Raw genomic sequence first — 26,795 nt, 5'->3', positions numbered from 1 at the left:
CTAGATTTTTCCACTCAAATTGTTTATTTTTAAAATGAGAGTTTTCTTAGATGGCCCAGGAAGGTGATAATGTTGGTGATTTTTTTTCCCCTGGCCAAACTCTTTTTTTTTTTTTTTTGGTGGGAAGGAAAGCTTGTTTTAAATATAAGCTTTTTTTCTTTAAAGCAAATTGTACTTCTGACCTTAATCTAGACTGTCTCTTAATTGTAGGGGAAAGTTACTTGGACATAGTTATAAATTTTATATAGGCTGGTGGAAAGATTAACATTTTGCCAAGTAATATTGAAAGGCATTCTTCAGTGCTCCAGTATTAAGACTAACAATGGATACAGGTAGACCTCAACTTATTTATTTATTTAATTAAATTTTTATACCGCCCTATTCCCGAAGGACTCAGGGCGGTTTACAGGGCAACATAAGATATGATATAAAAATAGTATAAATTAAAATAGATTAAATTACATAAGCCCAACAATTAAAACAATATTAAAAGCTAAAACCCCTTCAGTCCAGGCCTGATAGATCAAAAAACCAAGTTTTCAGATCCCGGCAAAATGTACGCAGATCAGGGGCGGTCCGAAGTGACCACAATTGAGCAAAAAAAATGTGGTGTTGTTGTTAAGTTGCTAAATGAGTTTTGCCCCATTTTTCAATCTTTCTTGCCAGTCGTTAAATGAATCACTGCAGTTGTTAAGTTAGTAGCACAATTGTTAAGCCAATTTGGCTTCCCCATTGAATTTGCTTGTCAGAGGTGGCAAAAGGTGATCACATGACCCCAGGCGGCCATATTTTGATCATGTGACCACAGGGATGCTGCAATGGTGATAACTGTGAAAAATAAGCCACTTTTTTCAGTGCTGTTGTAACTCTGAACGATCACTAAATGAATGATTGTAAGTCAAGGACTCTGGGGGATAATAAAATGCTACTAATTACTCCAATCTTGGCCAATGGTGACATTTAGATCCAATCCCTAGAGTAGGGCTCTTCAAACTTGGCCCTTTTATGACTTGTGGACTTCAACCCCCAGAATTCCTCAGCCAGGCATGCTGGCTGAGGAATTCTGAGAGTTGAAGTCCACAAGTCATAAAAGGGCCAAGTTTGAAGAGCCCTGCCCTAGAGAGTTCTCCCCATGCATAATAATTTTGAAGAATGCTTTAGGAAAAAAACCCTCACAGTGATACAAGTAGTTCTTGACTTACGACCACAATTGATACCAAAATTTCTGTTGCTTAGTGAGACAATTAAGTGAATTTTGTCTCATCTTACGACCTTTCTCGCCACAGTTGTTAAATGAATCACTGCACTTGTTAAGTTAGTAGCACAATTGTTAAGCAAATCTGGCTTCCCCATTGACTTTGCTTGTCAGAAGGTCACAAAAGGTGATCACATGACCCCAGGACACTGCAACCGTCATAAATGAGTCAACCGCCAAAAATCTGAATGTTGATCGTATGACCATGGCAATACTGCAGCAGTCATAACTGCAAAAAACAGTTGTCAGTCACTTTTCGATGTTCTTATAATTTTGAGTGGTCACTAAATGAACTGTTGTAAGTCAAGGACTATCTGTATTCTAAACATAATGACAGCCAAAGGCTAACCTTAATAATGGTAAAATGAAAGGCAGCTTATAGCTTATCCTATTCTTCCTGCGAATGTTTCAATGCACTTTTCACATAGTCTCCTGCATGTACATTTCTCTTGAGAAATCACATAGATGGAACCACACAAATCTTCATAGTTGGAACTACTGTGGAATACCAACAGATGCTACAAGTTTGGACTAAGATGAGCTTGTCTTACCCATGGAGTGATAGCAAGAGCACCCTTTTTCTTCTGTCTCTCGGGTTTAATGTCTCTGGTTAGGACTAGTTTTTTCTGAACTAAGAGAAGATTATTGGCAGATATAAACTGGAACAAGGCAACATTGGAGTGTTTTGTAGCATTTGGGGCACATTGTAATTCTCTGAAAGCTAAAGGGGAATTGCCCTTAGTGGATATACTATGTGGAATTCTGAACTACACCACTTACTCTAGTTATCTGTGAAAGATTTATATGATCTGAAGAGAAACCAGAGTATCTTCCGTGTATGAGAGCAAAGTTACAAGACAGAAGGAAATATGATCTTTTAAACTCTGATGCTGTTAATATTATGGAAGAACAATACTGAAAAGTGATGTAATCTTCAGTGGCTGTGTTGACAGGATATCTGTCTCAGTTTATCTAGCCATAGCTTACTTATTTAACTCAGTTTTCTGGACTTAGACGTCATGCTGGATCATAAATTTCTCATCCAGATTGGAATCAACAACACCAAAAGGTTAAAAGGTGATGCTGTAATTTTGTTTTTAGTATACTAGAAGAAATTCAATTGGGTTTCCTTTCTAGACTTTCTTCTACTTAGTCTCCAACATTCTAAACAATCTAAAATCTACCAAGTTAACACAATTTATCAAGTAGTTACTATGGCCTGATAGGGCTTTAATAATTTCACCTGTCTTTTCATTTTTTTGCAGTTTCAGGGTGGCTAAAGTTTGCTCCTATTTCAATAGCTGAGTGCTGCATTGGCTATTTCGGCAACTGTAATTTAACATAGTAGGCCACATTTAATACAAATCCACTTTTTACACATATATTGAAGGATTCTTGGCTTCAACTGTATTTACTCACATTAACAAATTGCTAGGATTTCCCGGTTATTAGGTGGAAATTCCGCTCCCTAAAGCCAATTTAGCACAAGATATATAAAATAGAAATTGTACTCTAAATAGTCTGACTCATATCAGACCTCAGGTTGCCTGCATTCATAATGACAAGTTATAATATGGGCTTTTTTAACTTTGTTTTGTTTTAGACTTACAGCAATATAAGGATATTAGGAGAGCTTATCATAAAGAGTCCTTTTTGTGTGGCACATGAGTATCGCTTCCTGAAATGAACAAATGTGGTGTTCCAGGACATTTATTCTTCCCTGAGCTTACTGTGCAATTTGGTTGCTATATACCAAGGACTAACAGGTTTACTAACAAATGAGACTGTAGTATTTACAATAGATTAGTTTTTAAAGCATGCACAATCACAACTGAGCTACAAAGGACACCTATTTACAGAGAAAACACTTGGGATTTAAAGCAGTACAAAATTACAAAGCAGAAAGCAAGAGGGAGCACATAAGGCTCATATTGGTTACCTTAAGAATAATTTCTAATGTAAAGATACTAGTGAAGACATAATCTGCATTGCCTAGGATCTGAAAAATAAGCACAGTTGGGTTAGTGATCACAGAGCATGGCCAAAACACAAAGAGGTGTGTGGGTTAGCAACAGAGAGCAGCAGAAAATTAGTGGGCTTATAAGTGAGAAGCTAATGGAAGAGGAAATGGGACTTTACCTTCAGGGCAATTTCAATGGTGAAAATGACAGTAAAAAATATATCAAAATAAAAGAGAATCTGTAAAACAAAAGGGAATGGGTACAGGGAGAAGGAAGGTATGTGAATGAACACTGTTAAAACTAAATCACAATATAAAGTCAAAATGAATAGCTATGTTAAGGACCTGTATTGGTGGAGTGACTATAATTTTTTAGTGAAGGCAACGGTCAAGCTATAAGCAGGACATTTAAATAACAGTTTTCTTTGTTCACTCTTTTGTCATGTGTGCATTCATGAGAAAGCAAAATACTATTTCTGTCAAATGGCAGATATTTGCGGTATATCATAAATTCCTGGCCAAAAATATTAAATATACTTGATCTCTGGTGGAAAATGTATCCTTCCTTTCCTTCCTAAAAACTATTATGTGTATTGAACTCTGTTTTATTATCAAGGGAAACAAAGTCACATTTTGAAAGCCAAGCTTCTTAAGACTTATTGGATGATCCTATGTTGTTATAAAACCACACCTAAGCTAAGATTTTTTTTTTAAAAAAGGGTGTCCTAAATATAGCTATCATTGAAATCAGTGAGACTTACTCTGAGGTTACCATAATTAAGGTTAGGCTGCAAAGTGCAGTGTAGCTCTATCTGATCCTCAAGTAGGGATAGATTTGATTATACTGTATGTAAACAAAATACCAAAGTAGATCTTGGTTAACTATTTAATGATCTGTTCCCTGAACGTTGTTCACTATAATGTCAAATATACAATGTTGTGTTCCTTTTAACTTTATAATTAGTCTGATTAAACTTCACAGGTTTAGTGTCTCTGAGGGAAGCACAGAAACTCATTTCACAAATGAAAAGCTGATTGGATGGAACATATTTAAAGATATGTGGAGTTGTTAAACAATGCCGGAAGAAAGGGTTTTTCACACAATTGAACTTACTTCCTAGCTTTTAATCTTTATAGGCAAAATTCTATGCCAGCACAATTAAACATGACCAGATTAATGCTCAGTTTAGCATAGCACAATGCAATTTTGGAGCTATTTTGTTGAGTTCACAACAATAGTTCTTAATTACTCTATTTAGAAAGGATTGGAAGTGGCCCTATTTTTGTGAATTCAGTAAATGTACAATAAATAAATTTAATAGCTGGTCAATATAATTTTTACATCATTACAAAAATTCAACAGTTCAGGTCAAGACACTGCAATTTGAATTACTCTTATGCAGTGCCTATGAATTTAGAAATACTTCAAAACAACACTAAAAAGACCTAACATAATATATGATCATACAAGATTTGCAGCTGAGTAGAAATTATTATAAAACATCAGCAAAAACTAAATCTCACTTACTGGCTGATAACCAGACGTCTATTCTGTTTTAAATCATATTAAAATCAAAATAAATCCCCATTTGATGATAAGAGAATATTTGAAGACCTGGCCACACTGTTGAAGGATTTGGAAAATATCACATTGGAGTACAGATTTGGTAAGAATAGTAAAGAAATATTATCCAAATTCTGCTATGGAATCTACTTCATGTATTGTGTTTTCCCCAAAATAAGACCTATCCCGAAAATAAGACCTAGCTTGATTTTTACACATGCTCCTAATATAAGCACTACCCCAAAAATAAGCCTTAGTTTTGGGGCGAGGCGCACTCGTGAAAATCAAGCTAAGGCGGGAGTGTGAGGGGTGGAGCTGCCCCATCTGTCCCACACCCACTTACCTCAGGACTGCTGCAGCTGCTGTCTGTGTTGTTCTGCAGCCGCTTGCGGCCGCATGCCATGTGGCGCTTCATGCCAGTGCTACTGCTCACATTAGGACACCATGTGGCTCATCGCACTGATTGCGCCGGTGTTGCCACTCATAGCATGAGGCCGCATGGCTCAACATACTGGTGCTGCCACTTGCGGCAGGAGGCTGGGTGGTGTGTGCGTGAGTGGTGGAACCGGTGTGATGTATTGTGGCTTAGTATGCTGGCCTGACAGCCGCGGAAAGTATTACAGAAGGTGATGAGCACAGCACAAAACATTGTGGGCTGTCCCCTGACACCACTGGATGACATCGCCAGGGCTCACTGCCTTGGAAGAGTGAGGAAAATTCTCAGGGACGACTCACGCCCTGGTCGGTATCTCTTTACTCTCCTACCATCGGGTAGAAGATACAGGAGTATAGCCAGGCGTAGCAACAGGCTGAAGAACAGCTTTTATCCATGGACTGTCAGGTTCTTGAACGGGAAATAATTTTATAATTTTATGTATGATTGACTTGCGAGGCCGGTGTGTTGTGCAATTAGCTCACATGGTGTAACAAGATGGTGGGTTTGTTGTCACTGTGAGTTGTGGTGGTGGGGCACGAAGGGAGGCTCAGCCAATCTCAATGTATACATGATTGTACTTTGACAATAAAGGTTCATTCGTGATGTGCCATGCGGCCTCTTGCCGCGAGAGGTGGCACTGGCGTGATGAGACACGTGGCCTCCTGCCACAAGCAGTGGCACCGGAGTGATCAGCTCGATGAGCCATGTGGCCTCCTGCTGCAAGCGGCATCTGTGTGATGCGCCATGTGGCATGCAGCCACAGAGGAATTCAAGCAGTGTCGCGACAGATGTCAGGGCATGGGAGGCCTGGCTGCAGCGATCCTAAGGTAAGCAGGTGTGTCTCGCTCCAAAACTAGGGCTTATTTTGAGGGTAGTGCTTATAATAGGCGCATGCGGAAAAATCAAGCTAGGTCTTATTTTTAGGATAGGTCTTATTTTCAGGGAAACACAGTAATGAGGACCCAGATTGTTGGGGGCAATTAAGCTGACTTTGTAATAATGCCGCTTGGGGTGTGTGTGAAGGCCCTAATAAGCAGGCATATACATAGAATGAAGGCTACTGCTAAGCTTGTAAGCCGCCCTGAGTCTTCAGAGAAGGGCGGGATATAAATAGAATTAAAATAAAATAAATAAAATATATGAACAAATTAATTTGTACATGTATGTATATGAACCACCACGTACATTTTTACCTGTTGATATCACCTTGCAGAAACAGTGTAATTTAGTATTCTGGCAGTAGGTAAAAATAGGAATAAAGAAAGCATTTTATCTTGGGAAATTAAGAGAATTTGGACTAGAGCCAAATTCTGCATCTTTAGTCTTCCTATGCTAATACGGAGCAGAGATTTTTCTCTTTTCAGCTCTGAATGACTATTGATGCATGCATAGACCTTTCAAGCTTCCTATTAATTTTAATGTAGAGATCAGCTGCCTCCTATTTCTAGAGGCCTTTACATAGCATAAAAATATTGGTGGGTTTTTTAATTTACAAACTTGATTCAATTGACAAGATAAATAGAAAAATATCATGTGCAACTTTTAAATTTCAAGATCTTTTAGAGCAGTGTTTCTGAACCTCAGCATCTTTAAGATGTGTGGACTTAAGTCCCAGCATTCCCCCCCCACCAGCCTGAAGAAACACAACTTTAAGGGAATATCTCTTCACTGAAGTAAATTGCAAATTATGCTTAAAATCTTGCCCCTTGTTTTTATACTTGTTTCTTCTGTAAATTCAGTCTCACTGAGTTCAATTATGTTTGTTCTGAAGTAAATGATAATAGAATTGCAGGCTTAAATGCTCCCAATTATCAAGTTATTTTATGTATGATTATGCCTGTAATTTCTGCTATATAAATATTGAGATTATCCCATTAAATTATATTTTTGTCATGTGATTCAAAATACCTTGATAATGAAGCATAGTTTTGCTTTCGACAACGCATTTAGACACACTTGACACAGATGTCTTGTTACAGTGAATATACTTTTACAAAGAGAATCATCAGTAGCTAATTTCCCTGGATTTTCCTTACTCTAAACAGACTGGGTGAAATTTGCCCTTTTCTGGATGATGTGTTAAATTAAGTGTGTTTCTGAAAGAGGAACATTATAAAGACCAGGGAGGAGGTTGGAAATAGTGATGATTTCTTGTTATCTAAATGATACTTTTGAAAATATTTCCACATATATTTCTTCTTTCATTTTCAACACAGATCAAACTCTGAAACAAAGATTCTGGTATAAATACTTCTGAAACTGCCAGATATAGCAGAAGCGAATATACTGCTCATTTACAATTCTTCATACCAAAAATATAGTAAAAGTAACAACTCTCTTGAAGGGAGCTAGACTACTGTACTTTGTAGTGGCTTGCCCTTGTCTTCTTCTGCTGCATGTTTTTGACTATTATTATCTCCCATCCAAGTATGACCTTAGTCTGACCTTTCATAGATTTTGAGATCAGTCAAACCTGTTGCTATCTGCTGTGGCTCTAGAATGTTTTAGCTTCCTTTAAAAACAAAACAAAACATGTTTTTGGGATCCACTGCTGCAGAGAATGGTTTAGACCAGTATTTCCCAAATGTGGCAACTAAGATTTGTGGGTTTCAACTCCCAAAATTTTCAGCCAGGGAACTGAAGTCCACGTATCTTAAAATTAGTAAGATTCAGAAACATGATTTAGATAACATCTGTTCAAGCACATCTATATTAAATCAGATCTGAATGCAGGATAATATTAACATACAGGATGCCCCAGTTCAATCCTTGGCATTTCAAAATCTAATTGTAAAAACATCTGCTTAACAATTTACAGAGTGAAATTTTGAGGTAAAAACACTGGTGATCTGTTTCAGTACAAAAAAGCTTCCTTCGGAAGGACTGAAAAATAGTTTGCAATGTAATCATATGTAAATCTACTTGAAGTTAATCTCATTGATTTCAGTGAGAGTTACCCCTGGTAGGTATGTTTAAGTGACAGATGTAATGACCATTCTTTTTTCTAGGGATCCACTGCAAATATAGTTTTATTGGAAGGGTAATGGATCCTTAGGAGTCTTTTTGAGGTTAATTCCCCAGAAAGCCCACTTTATTTGCTCTCATTTGTTTATTTATATATATTTGACCACATAAACTTTCCTGAAGTACCATTCTTAGTTCCAGAAGCAAATAAAAATATAACAACTGCTTAATTTAATATGAATTCTAGATTAATTTACACAAAATTATGTGTGTGTGTGTTATAAGGTAGTCCTCGACTTAGAACCGCAATTGACCCCAAAATTTCTGTTACTAAGCAAGACATTTGTGAATTTTGTCCCAGTTTACGACCTTTCTTGCCACAGTTGTTAAGTGAATTATTGCAGTTGTTAAGTAACACAGTTGTTAAGGTTTCCCCCTTAACTTTGCCTGTCAGAAGCTCACAAATATAAATCAGCAGCCAATCATCTGAATTTTCATCACATGACCATGGGGATGCTGCAATGGTTGTAAGTGTGAAAAATGGTCATACGTCACTTTTTTCAGTGCTGTTGTAACTTCAAATGGTTACTAAATGAACTGTTGCTAGTCGAGGACTACTTGCACTGACTGGTAGCTCTTTCCCTTTAGGCACTAATTTAGAACTTGGTAAGCCTTAGTCGTCTGGCTTCTGAACCTCATTCTGAATAATCTGCAGAGAAGTGAAAAGATGGAAGGCATACTTGATTTCTAACTGAGTAATGCCGAACTGGGTCCTCAGCTGCCAAAGAGATGCTGCTGAGCAAGATGAAAAAGAGGATCAGGTTGGTGAAAATGTTATTATTAACGATGCGATGGCAGTGGACCCGAAATCTGAAAAGAAAAAGAGAGAGAGAGAGAGGAGAGACTTAGCCTTATTCATCAGATATTATAGAGATTTAATTTAATTTAATTTAATAATTTTATTTATATACCGCCCTTCTCCCGAAGGACTCAGGGCGGTGAACAGGGCAGATATATAAAAAATACAAAAATACAAAAGTTAAAAGAAAATTAAACATATGCCCAACTAAAAACAGTAAATACATATATTAAAATGACAATAAAAACCCAACCCATCCCCCATCAGGCCAGGCCGGCAGATCAATGTTTTATTTCAACCCCTCAATTTCTTAAGCTTATTTGTATGTCAGAGGCCAACAGAAACAGAACATTTGACCATATGAGCATCAGCAATCTGAAGTGAAACAGCCCAGTCACGGATTTGCCACTTGACTGAAAGTATCAGGACAAATAAATCACAAACGGATTTCTACTTATGACTTTCAACCTTCTGCAGGGAATAAAAGATGAAATAATGATTGTGACTTATGATATATCCATGGTTTTAAACATATTTTGGCATTGTAAATCTGAGCAGAGGGACTTTGTTACTGAACTCACCTAAGTCATATGGGTGTCTAACTGAAGATCCAAGTAAAATGCTTCGAATAAATCAATACAGTTATTTTTAAAAAGAAGATAAAACTGTTATGGGGGAGGGGGGGAGAGAGAGAGAATACTGTACTGTTTTTTCAATAGAGTGAGGAGTTTTGTAATTCCCTAGGTAAAGGAAGTCGACTGTGATAATAGCCTTAAGATTTTGTTGTGAATGAATGTAGAATGATAATTGCAAAAACATCTGAATTTTGCTTCTAATTCCCCCCATCTCTTATTTATACTCTTCTCATATGTATATCAAACCATTCTGCTCAAGATACAAGGAAGATTTTTATGGCTTGGACAGAAGGCTGCCCTTCCCTTTATGTCATTGAGGCCAGTAGGGCTTTCATGGCAGCAAGCTGGCTCTTGGGCTAGATAAGAGCAGCTTTTTTTTTCTTTTCACAGAGCAATTCTATCTTAAGATAAAGATTATTTGTCTTTTCCATTTTTCATCTAGAATGTATTTGTCTCTGTTCTGTCCCAGCCTCCGCAAATACTGCTCAACTGCTTACTCGTGAGGAAAAACCCCTTTGCATGGAACAAGGCAGGACTTGGTAAGATAATCCCCTTTTATTTTGACACAGCTTTTATGGAAGAAAACCCCAATCAGAAAACCCCAATCAGTGCTTTAGCTATTGAAACGAACCAAGACTCAGTCTTTGAGTTCTCAACTGGAATGCTCCTTTAAATCACTCAAAGACACAGAAATCCAACAAACATGGTTAAGTATCCAAGAATCCTGAGGCAAGAAATCCAACGACCAAAGCACAAAGCTGTAGCATGAACTGTTGCCTTCGGCAACCAGCCCCTCACATGCCTCTCTTCTTTATAGTCCAGCCAGGGCGTGGCTTCTTAAAGTCTTTTACTTTTCCTGAAGAGCCGCCCCACCGCCCTCCACTGTCCTGCACGCCTTTCCTCCCTGCGCATCCGTGCATCTGGAGCAGGCCAAGCTGCTCCTCATCTTCGCTCAGTTCAGGCCCCCAACCCAGCTGTCTCTCTGCCTGCGCGTGAGTAGATGGGTCCGGTGTCACATCTAGCTCGGAGTCTTCGTGTTCCTCAGAGCCTTCCACAGACTCCGATGTGACCCCAGGCAACCCATCTGACTCATCTGACTTGGCTGCCGGATCTGCTGGCAGGCGAGGACTCACAACAGCCTCTTATAACGTTCTTGAAGATGAGTGACAAGAGTATACATTTTTCCTATGCCATCGAATTATCCACTGATCAGACCTGCATTCAACTAGACAGACTACAAAACATGCAACTTCCCACACTTTCTTAAAAGCATATCGAGACTGTTTTCATGGTGGCAGAAGGTCATACAAGAAACAACATACTTGTTGCTGGGACTGAAAACGAAAAAAGCACTGGCTTCTGGCATTGGCACTGCTTTCTCCTTAAGGTGCAGTTCAGACATAGGGCGAGGACGAGGCCCAACAGGCATCTCCGGTTCTTCTTCATCCTCCTCTCCTAAAAGGTAAAGATCTTCATTTTTAGAATTATTCATCATAAATAGCCTATGGATTTACCACATAAACACATTTACTCTTAAAAGTAAAAAGTACTCCAACCTATCCCAAACTGGGGCTCGCTAATAACATATCTACTTGTATAACACAAGTACCACTCCAGCATTCTGGCCAGCGTGAACCATCTTGGCTAGATGTCCATGGAGTCTCTATCATTCAGGTCATGGTTATCCCTAAGGTGTTTTTCAAAAGGCAACTGGACTTTCTTGATTTTTTTTCCTTGAAAATGTTTCACTTGCCACCCAAGAAGCTTCTTCAGTTCTCAGAACTGAAAAAAGATGAAAAGTGAAATGTTTTCAAGGGAAAAACCAAGAAAGTCCAGTTGCCTTTTGAAAAGTATGCTTGGGACATGTTGGCTAGGAATACTGGAAGTTGAAGACAGTCAGGGAAGAATGATTTGTTCTCCATCTTGGGCTGATTTGAAATTCTCTTGCCAAAATTATGAAGGGTCTTTCCCTTATAATTGGAGAGGTCAGAGGAGGCTATGTTTCAACCTTGATAGAATGACAGATCCTAACTTCTGTGTTTAAGATTGGAGTCTGAGGGAGTATGTAGTTTATCTATGTATACTTGATCCTGAGCAACTGTGTAACTCCTAGCAGAAAAGGAGAGTGATTCAAAAATCAAACTCTATCTAAAGCCTTGGGAATTCTTTGTATGTGGAAATTAATTTCTTGGCAGGTCAGACCAAGAAAATAGTGACAGGGACCAATGGAGAGCTCTTATTCAAATGGATGAGGATCTGTGCTCGACTTTCCAAACAATGCAAGGCTAAGTAAATCTTACCAGACTATTGGACTTACTGTACAGTCTCATAACTATTCATATGGTTCCAAATAATGCAAATACACGCCCACATCCAGAATTAAATGCAACTTGCACACTTATTTATTTCTAAAATTCAGTTAATCAACTCAATTATTTCTCATAGCAGCTAATGTACCTGGCACAGTAGACTGTAAACATTACATAAAATCAACCATTAGTTGAAATATTTAACTCAAAATCAAGCATTTCTGATACGCAGACTCATTTTTTTAAATGTCAAACTTCAACAAACAAGGGAACTTTTTAACACTGTGTATAGTGAATGGGGAGAACATATTCCAGAAGTTCAGATACAAATAATTAATCATTAAAAATTAAATCTGCCAATCTAGTGCACAGAATGGCAAAGCCAGGGAACTGGGCAATCAATCAGGAGCAAGAAGAGAGACAATATCTCTCTCTAGTTCCATCCTGGCTTAAGCAAGAAATATACCTCAACTTGGGAAGTGGTTGAAGAAGTACAAGGAATTAGACCTCTAGAAAAAGGCTAAGTAGTTGTAAATTAGAATCTTTAAAATATATACATGTATCATGGATTTGTTGGATGCAGTGATATGTCTCTATATTCTTACTCCTATTTTCAAATCTGTATGAGTAATCACCTATATCTGCTTCTGAAATCCATACAGGTAGTCCTTGACTTACTATGGTTCATTTAACGATGGTTTGAAGTTATGGTGGCTCAAAAAACAAAGATTTATGACTCGTCCTTGAAGGTACAACTGTCACACCACCCTTGCAGTCAAGTGATTGCAATTCAGGCCCTTGTCAACAGGTTTACATTTGCAAAGATTGTAGCATCTTGCAGTTACATGACCAAAATGCAGCAGAGCAAGCAGTTACTTGTGTTTCTGTACAGCACGTTACACCTTTGCTGCAAGAGTTGCACTGGTTACCAGTTTGGTCTAGTGGTTAAGGTAAGAAAATGGGAGACTGTGAGTTCAAGTCCCGCCTTAGCTCAACCCACCTCATAGAGTTTTTGTTGTGGGGAAAACAGGAGGAAGAAGGTGTGTTAGATATGTTCATTGCCTTGAATTGTTGTAAAAACAGTAAAGGCAATCAACTCAAGGAACGTAGACAAACAAGCTAATAGTAAACAATAGCCTAATCAAGAAACCACCAAGGTCACTCACACCGACACTGACAGGGCAAGCCATTAGTTAGATGTTACACCTGCATAGCAATGCATGGGGAAAAATGACTGAAATTCAGTCACATATTTTTGGTTGCCATTTTGTGTTACCTATTTTATTTTATCCTTCCCTGAGGATGTGTCTGGTCATTCCAGAAAATGGACAAGACAATGAATTACCTGGTGTCTCTGCAGCAGGATAGGGATTTTTTTCTTCATTTTCATTTGGCTGATATTCATCTGTGTTGCTCTGGGCAAAAGAGAAAACAGCCATTCTTTAGTTGTGCATATTCGTTAATTCATAAAAACAGTCATCTCAAAGCAAGGTGGATTTTGGGAAGCAGCAAACCTTATTAGAAGGTGGAGATTCTCCATCAGCTGTAATTGATTTCAGCTCAATTTTTTCCTCCTTTGTCTCTCCCTCCACAGCTGGCTTCTCAGGCTCCTGTCTCTTCTCAGGACTGGCAGTCCTACCAATTTAATAGACACAAAAAAATCAGCTAATGAATTGCCAATACTGACTTCCTTGAGTAGCTGATAGCCCAACAGACAAGCCCAAGAATATTTCCTTACCTTCATAAACAATTGCTCCTCTCAGAAACACTCATGTGCCTACCAGACTTTCAAAAAACCTTGCATCCTGAAATAATCTAGCAAGTTAATTGAAGGAAAGTTCATCATCTGCTTTCCAACCAGTGGTCCTAATTAAATGATGGTGAACCAAAATATCCAAAATTTGGAAAATGCCTAACTTGATTCTGCTAGTATGTCACTCACTCACTCACTCACTCACCCCAAAGAAAAGATGGAAAATTCTCTCTCCCCCCCACCAAATCTAAGCCATACTGAACAGTGGCACTCAGCGGAAGTGCTAAGGCTGGCCCTGAAGTTGAGGCCTGGGCTACGACCTGGACTTCAGTCCTAATGCCACCACTGCCATTCAAAAGGCCACTCTGTGAATTTTAGGGAATGGAGCAATTTCACCTGTGGCCCAGCACTCCCCAGGATCTGCCATGGACCGCTTACTTTCAGGCTGGTTTCTCTTTCTCTTGAGAGGCCTCTGCAGTCTACCCAAAGCTGCTGTTGCTTTGAACCAATTGGAGAATGTTCCTTTACAGTCTCCGAAAATCTCACGAAAAGATGCCTCATTCTTGTATGATTTTTTAGAGACTCTAGAGGCTGTGCAGGAGTAGGGATCTCTTGTATAACTTCCAGAGGCCATGCAAGAGCACCCTCCATTCTCACATAGCCTCCACAACCTCTAAAAATCACACAAGGATGAATGTGCTTTGGAGAATAGTTCTCATGTGTGGGTGAGCCCTAGCGTTTCACCCAAAATATTGTGGCATGTCACCTTTATATGCATGTCATAGTTCCCCATCACTGTCCTATCAGTTGTACTTTGTTTGGGAGCTATCCTTTTCCCAAATTATTTCTACAGGATCTTCAGCCTGCAGTGAAAATAACTTTTTTCCTCCATTTTTTTAAAAAACAAATATTTTAGTTTCCAAGCTGCCAACCTTGCTTCAGGCTGTGCAAAAGCTTCTTAAAATTTCAACAGGCACCCAGGCTATGTAGATATTCCACCTTTTCTGATCTTTATTGTTCAAGTCAAAAGAGCTCCCATGTATTGACATTGAAAGATGAAGTGGTTAAGCAGGTATTTTGCAATTTGCATGGCTGGCTTCCTGGAATAAACTGAATCCTGTTGGTGAAAGATGCTTCGTTTTCTCCACAATATCTTTTACTGTATAACTTTAGCTAGAAGGAGCATGGTGGCTCTCATGGTTAGGGCTCTGGGTTGGAGGTTAGCAAGACTGTGTTTGTGACTCGAGTTCTGCTTGGGGAAGAGTGAGCTCTTGTCCTTTGCTCCAGCTCCTGCTGGGGACATGAAAGGAGCCCCCATAGGGGCGTCCCCCAGGCAACAGTGATGTCACCGGCTAATCTTTTCAGTCAGGAAGCGCTTCGGTGCTTCTGACACAAGTACAAAAAACCTTAGGTAGAAATATTGTACCTAACAAAGCATAAGAAGCTCTTCTTCCGGACATGTTTTTACTCTCAAGCAAAAAAAAAAAAAAAAGGCTAATATTTTTAATGCCAAAATAGACGAAAATTTACCTTGCTAGTTTTTTCCTTTCTTTTTCCTCCTCCTCCTCCTTTTGAGCAGATGTCAGGCTTTCAGCATCAGCAAGATTGTCAACAGCAATGGCCAAGAAGACATTCAGCAAGATATCTATTTGCGTATTATTTAAAGAAAATATCGGTGAATATCTATGCAGCTCAATCCCGTGAAATGGTATTTAAAATGTCCCACATGTGATATGCAACATAAAGATAAACATCTAAATTCATATTAATAATTTTAAGGGTGAAAGCATAAATTATTTCACATACTTCACCAAGAATAGCAGACACAGCAATGTTTCCCAATGCATAAAAAAATGTTCATCAAGAATAAACGTTTAAGTAAAAGTTAGCATCCTTAAATCCAAATTACCACACATGAAGATTACACAACTGAAAAAAGAGATGGCATTTGGCTAACTTCAGACAATCAGTACTAGGAATATGCCTTCTCTATAGTTTTACATACATACATAACAGAACACATTGGGTAGCAAGTGACCTCTAGCAGTTTCAATCATTTGCAGCATCTTCTGATTCATTTCAAGAGATATTATCTTAAAATCTTTCTTTAGTGTTTGGTGCCAACTTTTCCAAGTCTGGCCTTGTTTCCTCTTCCCTCCAGGAGACATCCAACATACTGCAATTTTGGAATGCCAGTCTTTAGGCATAAGTAATATATGGTCAACAAGCCACATTCAACATTCATTGACAGTTCTCAATAGGTGTTCTAAATCTGATCTTTGTAGTACCTTCTCATGAGTGTTGTGGTCACGATATTTTATTTATTTATTTATTTATTTAGATTTGTATACCGCCCTTTCCCGAAGGACTCAGGGCGGTTTACAGGGTAATTAAAACAAGAAATACAAAAGTTAAAAACGATTAAAAAAATTACAACAGTCCCTGAAAAAGTAAAAGCCCCCAATTAAAATTAAAATTAAAATTCTCAGCCTAGGCCAGAGAGCTCAAAGAGCCAGTTCTTCAGGTCCCGGCGGAATGAATGGAGGTCGGGGGCAGTCCTCAGCTCCACAGGCAGCTGGTTCCAGAGGGCAGGCGCACCCACTGAGAAGGCCCTCCCCCTGGGTGTTACCCGACGGCAATCTTTTACCGGCGGCACCCTGAGAAGGCCCTCCCTGTGGGAGCACACTGGACGAAGGGAACTTGATGCTGGCAGCAGGTGTTCCCTCAGATATCCCGGACCCAAGCCATTTAGGGCTTTATAGGTCATTACCAGCACCTTGAATCTCACCCGGAGGGCAACCGGAAGCCAATGCAGCTCGCGGAGTAGAGGTGTTACATGGGAGTATCGGGAAACCCCCATCACAACTCGTGCGGCTGCATTCTGCACCAGCTGAAGCCTCCGAGTGGTCCTCAAGGGCAGCCCCATGTAGAGAGCGTTGCAGTAGTCTAAACGGGAGGTCGTGAGCGCATGAGTGACTGTGCGTAGGGCATCTCGGTCCAGGTAGGTCACAACTGGCGCACCAGGTGAACCTGGGCAAAAGCCCCCCTGGTCACGGCTCCTATATGGTCTTCAAAATTGAGCCGGGAGTCAAGGAGGACGCCCAAGTTGCGAGCCCTATCAACGGGGGGTAACACCTCACCCCCCATCGTTAAAGATGGAATGGTCTGGTTAACCCAAGATATGAAACACGGAGTATTTTTTCTCAAGCTGCGTTGTTGCAAAACATTTAACTGTTTAATCATTTTGGTTGTACACTTCCATGTTTCACAAGCATATACTGCAGTTGCTATGACAACACTCTTTAAGAGTTTTGTCTTTGTGGTAATACTTATGGCTGCTGTAGAGCTTTGAAACATGGCTTACTGCCATTCCAATTTGATAGTTAATGTCTTTATCTGTACCTCCATCAATAGACATGTTGTTACCAAGATAAGTAAACTGTTGGACTTGTTCTATAGCCTGACCACAGACTGTTATAGGCATATTACCCTGAGGACTTCTGATTTGCATAAACGTGGTCTTCTCAAAATTTATATGTAAGACAATCTTTTTGGCCTCATTATCTAAACCAGGCATGTCAAACTGCTGGCCCGCGGGCCGGATGCATCATGACGAAACTGCGCCCTCCCCATTGCTGGCAATGGGAAAAAAGTCGTGATACATTGTGCGACGTCACGTGACGTCGCGAGTTTGATATGCCTGATCTAAACTGATGGTCATTTCTTGCAAGCACCCCTTTTTTCACCAAGCAATGCAATCTCATCCGCAAAATCTAAATCTGTTAAATGAGGTATTGTCCATGGGATGCCAAAACTATGCATACCAAAGTCCATGGAGAGGAGAAACAAGAATGGCGATAGTATATATCCCTGTTTTACTCCTGTATCAATATTAAAGAAGTCTGTGTTGCCAGATTCCATTCGTAGACAGCAGCTAGAGTTATAATACAGGTTCTTAAAGATATTGATAAAAGATTGAGGAATACAATAGGACTTTACAATATTCCATAGTGATTCTCGATGAATAGACCCTTTTTGAAATCAATAAAATTACCATTGGCTTCTGGTATTTTTATAGTTTTGAAATGCATTATTTAAAAATGTACTCAAAATGTGGTCCTTACATAATACCGTGAGTAGAATTAAGATATGCCTAGTCCTGTTTTGAACTACCTGTGTTTCATTGGATCCTGTAATGCAGAATTGTCTGCCTTTCCATTATTAAAAGCATAAAACCTCTCTTTGATGAAGGGATAGGCAGCTGTTAATAGTGGAAGCAGTTTTGCTAGGAATGGAAATAGGATCTGGGAGTTTCAAGATCTTGAGCAGGAAATTGAAGCAAAGTGCGTTGTTAAAAGTAAATTAATCAATTAACTTCATAGCCTTGATAACAAAGTTAGCTTCATCTGGTCTGGCACTGACTTAATCATAGCATATGGGAAAAATGGAACCATAGCTCCATTTTAGTAGGAAGGAGCTATCGGGTGATCAGGTCAAATTCATACACATGCGAAATGCTTATTTTAAGATCATGTATTTTAAAAAGTATATATGTGTGAATAGAGATCAATATACTGAGGAAGTATATCCCAAAGCACATTTAAAAGCCATTAAAATATGGATTATTGTGCATATTTTTAAAAATTTCATATTAATAGGAATATGAGCTAGAATGATTAAATGCAATAAACCTGACTCAGAACAAGATTAATAAAAGGTCCCTGTTCTAGCTCCTATTATCTAAAGAAAGAATGAATATTCCCTTGCCTGAAATCCTGGAGAAAGAGTAAACTCGGATAGACCAATTGTCTGATTCAATATGAAGTTCCTTCTTATGACCCTATGGATTTGATGGTGGGCTGTGACCCTTGAAAATCTATGCCCAACAAATGTACAGGTCTGAAATTTATCCAATGAACATCTGTTCTCCTTGTGATTTTTTATCCATTTTCCCACTTGAAGAAGAACAAACCAGCAAACCAACCCTCTCTTCTCTGAGATGGGTTCAAGTTGAAATCCAACAGATAGTGGCTCTTTTTCTTTCTGCTTGCTAAGCACTGATGTTTTAAATTCCCTGATCCAGAAGGAGCAATAGTTGGGCTAGCAGGAGATGGCAGACAGGAAGAAGAGTGGCAGGATGTAGTCTCAGTAAGTAAAGACCACTTTATCACATACGTATGAGTCCCAACTGGTGCTTAACCAAATCAGTTGCTGATGCTGCCCTATAGTTAATTCAAGCTATATTCAAACTATTTGCAACAGAGAAACACTCAAGGATACAGTTTCCACAGATGAAGAGGATGATGAAGTAAATACAGACCAACATTCCTGGAAAAGAGGGGCCGCCATAAGCCATGATTCCATCATACATCACTGAATTCCAGTCCTCCCCAGTCAGGATCTAAATGACACATTCCCACCAATGGGGGGGGGGGGGAAATACATAGTTAGACAGCATGCAGAACACCTGCAAAAAAAGCCTGTAACAAGAAATAACACCATCCTGTTCTATCTTGAAGAAACCTGCCTGATCAGTAAACATCCAAGGTACTGACTCAGATCTCCATTTGAATTTCAAGATACAAATGGAAAGATACTTTGCACATGTGGGTAGGGTTACATATTCACCATCTCAGGCTGCAGAGTAGAATCTTAGTCTATATGGACCTGATGGACTTTATACAGTCCATCCTTCTGCCCTACTGATTATAGTCATCCAACTTCCACTGTAAAATCTCAAACAAGGGAGATATAGCACAATTCTAGACAGATTATTGTTTAGCATCTCTTACAGTTAGGAAATTATGTCTAATATTCAGCATGGATCTCCTTTCCTTTCATTTTAGTCAGTGAAGAGTGCATTGGGACTCATACCTCACATGATTTATAGTGTCGATACAATGCTTCTGTTATTTCAGCACCCCGAAAGCCTTGACTTTTTGTTTCTGTTTTTTGCTGTCTCATACCATTGTGTTTATACCGATCCATTGTAATCTCTAGATCTTTCTTATAAATAACTGCTGCCAGCCTAGATCTCCCTAATCTTGCACTCATACATTCGATATTTCCTATTCAGATAACTATTCACCTTGCTCTATTTCTGTCTGTTTTAGGAAATGTTGCAAGATTTTTTAAAAAATGTCCTGGCAATTAATGAATGTTAATTATATTTTTGAAAGCATTTAGTTTAATATAGGTTGGCATAGACCAGGGGTAGGCAACCTCGGCTCTTTTATGACTCGTGGACTTCAACTCCCAGAATTCCTGAGTCAGCATGGCTGGTTCAGGAACTCTGGGAGTTGAAGTCTACGAGTCATAAAAGAGCCGAGGTTGCCTACCCCTGGCATAGACATAAGAATCCTGTTACATTGCTTCTCAAGAGTGCATTATTATTTTTTAAATAGACTGAAAGAAAACTGTACCTGAAACACAGTGAGCAAAGACTGTGGAAAGTTGTCAAAGGTGCTTCTCCTGGTCTGCATCTCATCAAAGTTAAACTTGCCCCCAAAGAGCTGCATTCCTAGGAGGGAGAAGATGATGATGAAGAGGAAGAGGAGCAGCAGCAGGGAGGCAATGGAGCGCACTGAGTTGAGCAAGGAAGCCACCAAATTACTCAAGGAATTCCAGTACCTGGGGAGCCAAACAAAAGAAAAGCAGGTGTTTCTTGTCTGCGTTAGGTATTTCTTTGGGGAAAGCTGCCTGACTCCCACGAACATTGTCTTTTCCAAAGAATGAACCAAGAAATCTTAGTCTATATTCCCCCCCCCCAAATGAAATACACAGTAGAAAACTAGTATTTTTATGACCACGGAAATAAAACACAGACTTTTCTGCACCTTGAACACTTAGGGCACACATCAGTATGCAATAATTTGTAGGAACTTCCAGGGAAGTAATCTCATCCAGAACAAGTGATAGTGAATCTGTAGAATCAGGGGGAACCTAGATCCTAAAGCTATTATGTCTCCACAAACTCCAGTCATCAAGACAGAATCCCATGTCACTTGGGTGGTCAAGCGTGGAGATCCTATGCTGTTGAATGACCTCACCCAGCAGCTTCATATATTTTGGGTGGTCAAGCGTGGAGATCCTATGCTGTTGAATGACCTCACCCAGCAGCTTCATATATATTGGGTGGTCAAGTGTGGAGATCCTATGAATGACCTCACCCAGCAGCTTCATATATAGGTTAAATAGGAGCGGGGAGTGTGTTGAACCTTGCATCATCCCATAAAGTGGGGGCAAATAGATAAGACTCCTCCTCCACCCATCAACACTACCGGGAACTATTCCCAAAGGAAGGAATAGAACCAATGTGAAATAGGGCCACCCATTCCCAACCCGTGAATGAGTCCAGAAGGATTTCATGATCAACAGTGTTGACAACCCTCAGCCCTTCAAGATAGATCAACTTCCGTAGGAAACCAAAGTCATGCATTCTAATACTTTTATTATAAAATTATTTATTTAATTTATATGTCACCCATATCATTGTTACATAGTAACCGAATCTGAAGCCTTAGTGTGCTTCTTCCCTTCATGACAATTTGGTGGGGGTCTTGTCTGAGAGGCTTACTCAGGTTACAGTTCTGGCCTAGATTCAGTTTTATCAGACCCTTGCCCTGGTTGCAGCTTTTCCTCCTGTTCCTCAACATTATTCTTTCCGTTACAAAAGCTGGTGAAAAATCTAGGGGGACCAAGCATGGATACACTACCCCCATTCCACTCCTGTCAAAGGTCATCTACTAATACAATCAATGCTGTTTCAAGCCTATGTCAATTTTTGAAACATGATTGGAAGCGGTCCTGATAATTAGCCACACCCAGAGTTCTCTGGAGTTGCTGCACAACCATTTTCTCAGTCACTGTTCCTAAAATGTCTCCCAATATCATGAGTTGGGAACTTCATTGCTAACCTGGCCAGACAATCAAGGAGACCAGGAAGAGATGTTAACATGCCGTAGGGAAGCTGATATAAATCCAACTATCCAAACTGACTCCTAGAGATGAAACTAACAGGGCCTGTGGACCAATGCTCTGGATGACAGCAGAGAAGTTTAGGTGACATGGCCACACCCCACCCCTGACCTGGGTTCTTGATTGATGCCACACCTGAAACCCAGGTGGGCACATCTCCAAGAGAGGAACACTCCCCTCCAAGCCCAATCAAATCTTGTTGATATACACCAGGTCAGCCCTCAGTGATCAGCTCACAGATGAAAGAGGCCTCACTACAGATTTTACTTTGAGAGATTAGCAAAGCATACACTTTCACAGAGAATGCAATGAGGTAAAGTGGAACATAAAAATTGTAGTATGCCCCCATATACACCCTCTGTGCTGCCAACACTATAATGCAAAACATATATAACATTGCTAATGATAGAAACCAGATTTGGCCACATAAATAATTCCACGTAGTCAGAGGGGGAATTATAATGAAAACAAAAACTAATTCCATATTTGATCAAACCCAAATCAAAAGACGTAGTCTATTATAACTCAGCTCTTTATAAAACCTCTAATATTAGGAGGTTTCTGCCCCTTTCCCTGTTATTGTATTATTTGCTTTCTGTAAGCCCAAAGCTCTTACGCTGAAATTATGTATCTGCCTTTTGCAATCAGCCATTTTACCAATTATGATGATAAAGAAGAAATGCAGAACATTATGATAAATAAATTTGCACACTCTAAAACCATTTGTGATCATGTAATTCTCAATGGGTTTTCTATTTTTACAGTCTGTGATTTACTGGATTTAGCTCTATTAGAATCATGATTTTATGTTCTATTTTAATGTAGTTGTTTTGTGTGTCACTAGAGACCCAGTGTTATATGGCTGCAATATACCCACAGTTAATAAATAATCAGGAATAACATCCTTCGTTTCAATTATGCCACCCAGAATAGCTTGTTTGGCAAGATGGGCGGCTATATAAATTGGACAAATAAATAAATAAAATAAAAATAAAGGCCTCTGGATGTGGAGGAGAGAGAATGAGCATTTGCAAGGAAGGAGAAAGAGGAGATAGAGCACAAGTTTTCTTTCTTTTTTGTTTTTGTTTTTAGCTGCATGATCTGAATTCAGGAATTCTGTGGGGCAATTGAGACCATCTATAGATAATCAATAGCTCTAACAATATCATCGTGTGACTATTTAGGTAGTTCGTTTGTTTGAGGTGATTCTGGTCTTATGTCAGCCCATCATGGTAATGTAGACTAAGAAACCAGTGCAATGTAGGCCCAAAATAACTATAGTAACAGAACCTTGGAAGTATGACTGTGCTTCTACTTCCTTAATTTTATCTTCGTATGAAGTAGGGAGCTGCTTGTCTAAATTATTTTCTTGGCCCAAGTTCAAGACCCTCTGATTGTTCACTTGATAGTGGAACTTCTGCCTATATTTCAAGGCCACACCTTTAAAAACAGGAGACCTGGAGTGTGCCCATCCTGTTGTACCTTGTGGGACATACAGAAACAACTGGGGAGAGTCAGTTTCAAGTTCTGAGCAAGGTGATTTTTTTGTTGTTGAAAAGTCAGTAGTATCAAATCTGGTAAATTTAAAATTTTCTACATATTTGATTAACCCCTTTAGTACCTCCAAGAGTTCAGATTCCTGTAGGTATTATAGCTAACACTCTCTTCTAAAGTCTTTTAAAAATACACAAGATAGAAGTCTTTTGAGAAATAGGCTTTAGTTTAGAACAATAAACGCTGTGTGTGTCTTAGAACTCTTTATCTAGCTGAGAAGAAATATCTTGCTTTACCATGTCCTGACTGTCTTTTTTAGATTCCAGGCTATTTCCAGACCCAATACAATTTTTCAGGGCTTATCTAGCTTGGGACCAAGGTATCTGAATTATTTTGTAGTCCTTGCTTAACAATCAATATTGGGACTAGCGTTACGACTTGTGATTTTTTTACTGCTAGTTTCTCCAATGACTCTGCTTGTCGCAAGCTGGCTGGGAAGCACAAACATGGTGATGATGTGATTGTGGGATGCTGCAATGTTTGTAAGTGCTCACCAATTGCAAAGTGTCCGATTTTTGATTATGTGAATATGAGGAAATTTTGACAGCCATAAATGAGGACCGGTCATAAAATTAATTTTTCTGTGCCATTGTAACTTAAAATGGGAAGTAAACAAAGACGTTGTTAAGCAAGGACTACCTGTATGTTTCAGAAGCCTTGTGCATGGGGCCTGATCAACTGAGGGGCTGAAACAATCAAGCCTTTTAAATCTTGTTGCTCGACCTCCCAAACAGGACTCCATTATTATTATTATAAAAATTAATATCTCACAAACATGGCAGTGTACAATAAAATAAATAGCCAAAACTAAGTCTAAATAATCATAAAACAATTAAAAATAAATACAAATAAGGCCATGGCAGAATTGATTAACAGCCTGTAACTAACTCATACGTCCCCTATTTCTACAGAATAGGCTGCTGGAAAAACCATGTTTTAAAGGATTTTTGGAAGGCTAATAGGGTTTACCTCATCGAGTGATTGTTTTTATTTATTAAATTTATATGCTACCCATTTCATTGTCAAGTGATTCAATTCTTGCTTTGTCATGTCAATGCCTGACAAAGTCTATTTTATTTTACCTTTCAAACAATCTTAGTTTTAGGAAGTTCTTTCCGGTTTTAGGCCATATTTATATTTGATTGTGATTTTATTTTAGTGTATTATTTCTTGTCCGTTGCCCTGCACAGCACCTTGCAACACAGTGAAAAAAATAAATAACAAAGGAACATATATAATTTAAAACGTGTTGTTTCCACAGCACTAGTCATAGAACAAGAAATGAGTCTTAAGGAAAGAATGATTTATGCAAAGGAGTGACAGATTTGTAATTTACCTTATTTGTTTAGAATAACATTTCCAAGTAGAAAATGGTGAACTTTTATTCTCCCCCTGTCAATCCCACTTAACATTTAAAAAAATCATATACCTTGTGATTTTAAAGATTCTCAAAAGACGTACACATCTCAGCACGGAGATGCCAAGTGGGGACATGATTTTTGTTTCCACTAAGATGGTTTCCAGAATTCCACCACACACGATGAAACAATCAAAGCGGTTGAAGAGGGACACAAAGTAAGCTTGAAGACCCAGGCTGTACATCTTCAGCAGCATCTCAGCCGTGAACAAAGCCAGCAATACCTTATTCGCAGTGTCTCATAAAAAATAAATAAACAAATAATGATCATTATAGTGGCACTGAAAGACTAGCTCAACCAAGAGACGCTAAAAACAAACCTATGAAACTTAAGTTTAACTGTTAAATGCCAAATTAGATTTTCTGATTTGAACCGGCTTCTTCAGCAATCTAGAGGAAGCTCTATTTGTGATTTTACATTTTTGCAATTCTTTACTGAAGGAAGAATTTGAAATATGAAGGCAAATCTAGTATCAAAACTAATGCTCAACTTGGCATGTTCTCTGCTTTTATCTCATTTCTATAATATAAGGTAAAGGTAAAGGTTCCCCCGCACATGCGTGCTAGTCGTTTCCGACTCTAGGGGCCGGTGCTCATCTCTGTTTCAAAGCCGAAGAGCCAGCGCTTGTCCAAGGACATCTCCGTGGTCATGTGACTAGACACCAAAGGCGCACGGAACGCTGTTACCTTCCCACTGTAGTGGTCCCTATTCCCACTGTAGTGGTCCCTATTCTATAATATAGAAGTAGCTAAATTACATCTTAATCTGGATTCATTAAAAGCTCTCTACCCAAATAAACTGTAAATATACTTTAAAATCAACATTATTACACATTTTGCTGGGTTTAATAATAATGATTGCATTTCCCTGTAAGGACAAGACATATCTGCATTTGGATTGTGTGCATACAGGTATTCCTATACCACGGGTTGGCAACCCACGGCTCTGGAGCTGTAGCGGCTCCTTCAGCCTTCTCCTGCAGCTCCCAGTTGTCCTCCGCCATTTGCAGAGAGACAGAGACAGAGAGGCACTTGCGCTTTCCTTCTCTCTCTCTCTCTCTCTCTCTCTCTCTCTCTCTCTCTCTCTCTCTGTGTGTGTGTGTGTGTGTGTGTGTGTGTGTGTGAAAAAGAGAGTGGCCTCACGCTGTTCTCTGAGAAGCTGACAAACGGGTCCAAGTGGCTCTTTGAGTGTTTAAGGTTGCCGACCCTTGTCCTAGACTTACAACCATTCATTTAATGACTGTTTGAAATTATAATCCCATGGGAAAAAATAATTTACGACTGATCTTTGCACTTACATCCATAGAAGGATCCCTAAGGTCTCATGATTAAAACTTGGGCATTTGGCAACTAGCATGTATTTATGATAGTTGCAGCATCTCGGAGTCATGTGAACACTTATTTGTGATCTTCCCAGGGGTTTCCAACAAGCAAAGTCAATAGGAAAAGCTAGATATGCTTATCAATTGTGTGATTTGCCTAATGACTGTGATGATTCTCTTAATGACTGTGTCAAAAAGGTTGTAAAATAAAATGTGACTCCCTTAATGACTGTGATGGAAGTTCTGGTCCCAGCTGTGGTTGGTAATCAAAGATTACCTGTACATGGATTTATATACCACCTAAATGAGGCAAGGAGGACCAAGAGGTCTATCTAACCTGCACATTAATAGACTATATGCTCTAAAACATACTTCAGAGCCTATTTTTCATATTTAGGATTTATATAGCAGATATAATGTAGTTATTTGGTATACTGGTTTCTTAAATATCCTAGTGCCATGCCATGCCATGCTACGCCAAATTATATTGATTTGATTACAAACATCTTTCCAAAATCAATTTCTTATATTTCAAACACCTCTGTTAATATCTTGAGTTAGAAAACAGAATATATTCTTCCTAGTTTAGCAGCTGGGAATATAAATCGATGATGCCATGGAAGATAATTTCCTGGGTTCAAATATTTGGCCATCTCTGTTCTGGATTTTGGAAGTCCCAACAAGCATATTAAGTTTTGAAAGTTCCACAAGATTTCTTCATTCTCAAATATTAATCAGCTGATCCTATTGCATTTAACTTCCAGAAGACTTTTCATTATTACGGTGTCTT

At 39.0% G+C, this 26,795-nt stretch overlaps 1 protein-coding gene across 1 annotated transcript in view; it reads right to left on the bottom strand.

The window, feature by feature from the left end:
• CACNA1C (calcium voltage-gated channel subunit alpha1 C) overlaps positions 1 to 26,795 on the bottom strand; it is a gene marked incomplete at both ends in the record, with an annotated part of 522,454 nt that overhangs the window by 90,699 nt on the left and 404,960 nt on the right. Inside the window, 10 exons of the mRNA XM_083366796.1 lie at positions 3,195 to 3,254; positions 3,395 to 3,454; positions 8,920 to 9,049; positions 10,996 to 11,128; positions 13,328 to 13,397; positions 13,497 to 13,617; positions 15,266 to 15,380; positions 19,016 to 19,136; positions 20,158 to 20,365; positions 24,696 to 24,921. Of these exons, the coding sequence (XP_083222922.1) occupies positions 3,195 to 3,254; positions 3,395 to 3,454; positions 8,920 to 9,049; positions 10,996 to 11,128; positions 13,328 to 13,397; positions 13,497 to 13,617; positions 15,266 to 15,380; positions 19,016 to 19,136; positions 20,158 to 20,365; positions 24,696 to 24,921 (1,244 nt within the window). The remainder of the gene's footprint in view (positions 1 to 3,194; positions 3,255 to 3,394; positions 3,455 to 8,919; positions 9,050 to 10,995; positions 11,129 to 13,327; positions 13,398 to 13,496; positions 13,618 to 15,265; positions 15,381 to 19,015; positions 19,137 to 20,157; positions 20,366 to 24,695; positions 24,922 to 26,795) is intronic.

Source organism: Vipera ursinii, assembly GCF_947247035.1.
Source record: "Vipera ursinii genome assembly, chromosome: 6".
Lineage (NCBI taxonomy): Eukaryota > Metazoa > Chordata > Lepidosauria > Squamata > Viperidae > Vipera > Vipera ursinii.
The sequence above is the reverse complement of the archived record's forward strand: the minus strand, read 5'-3'. Positions and strand labels throughout refer to the sequence as shown.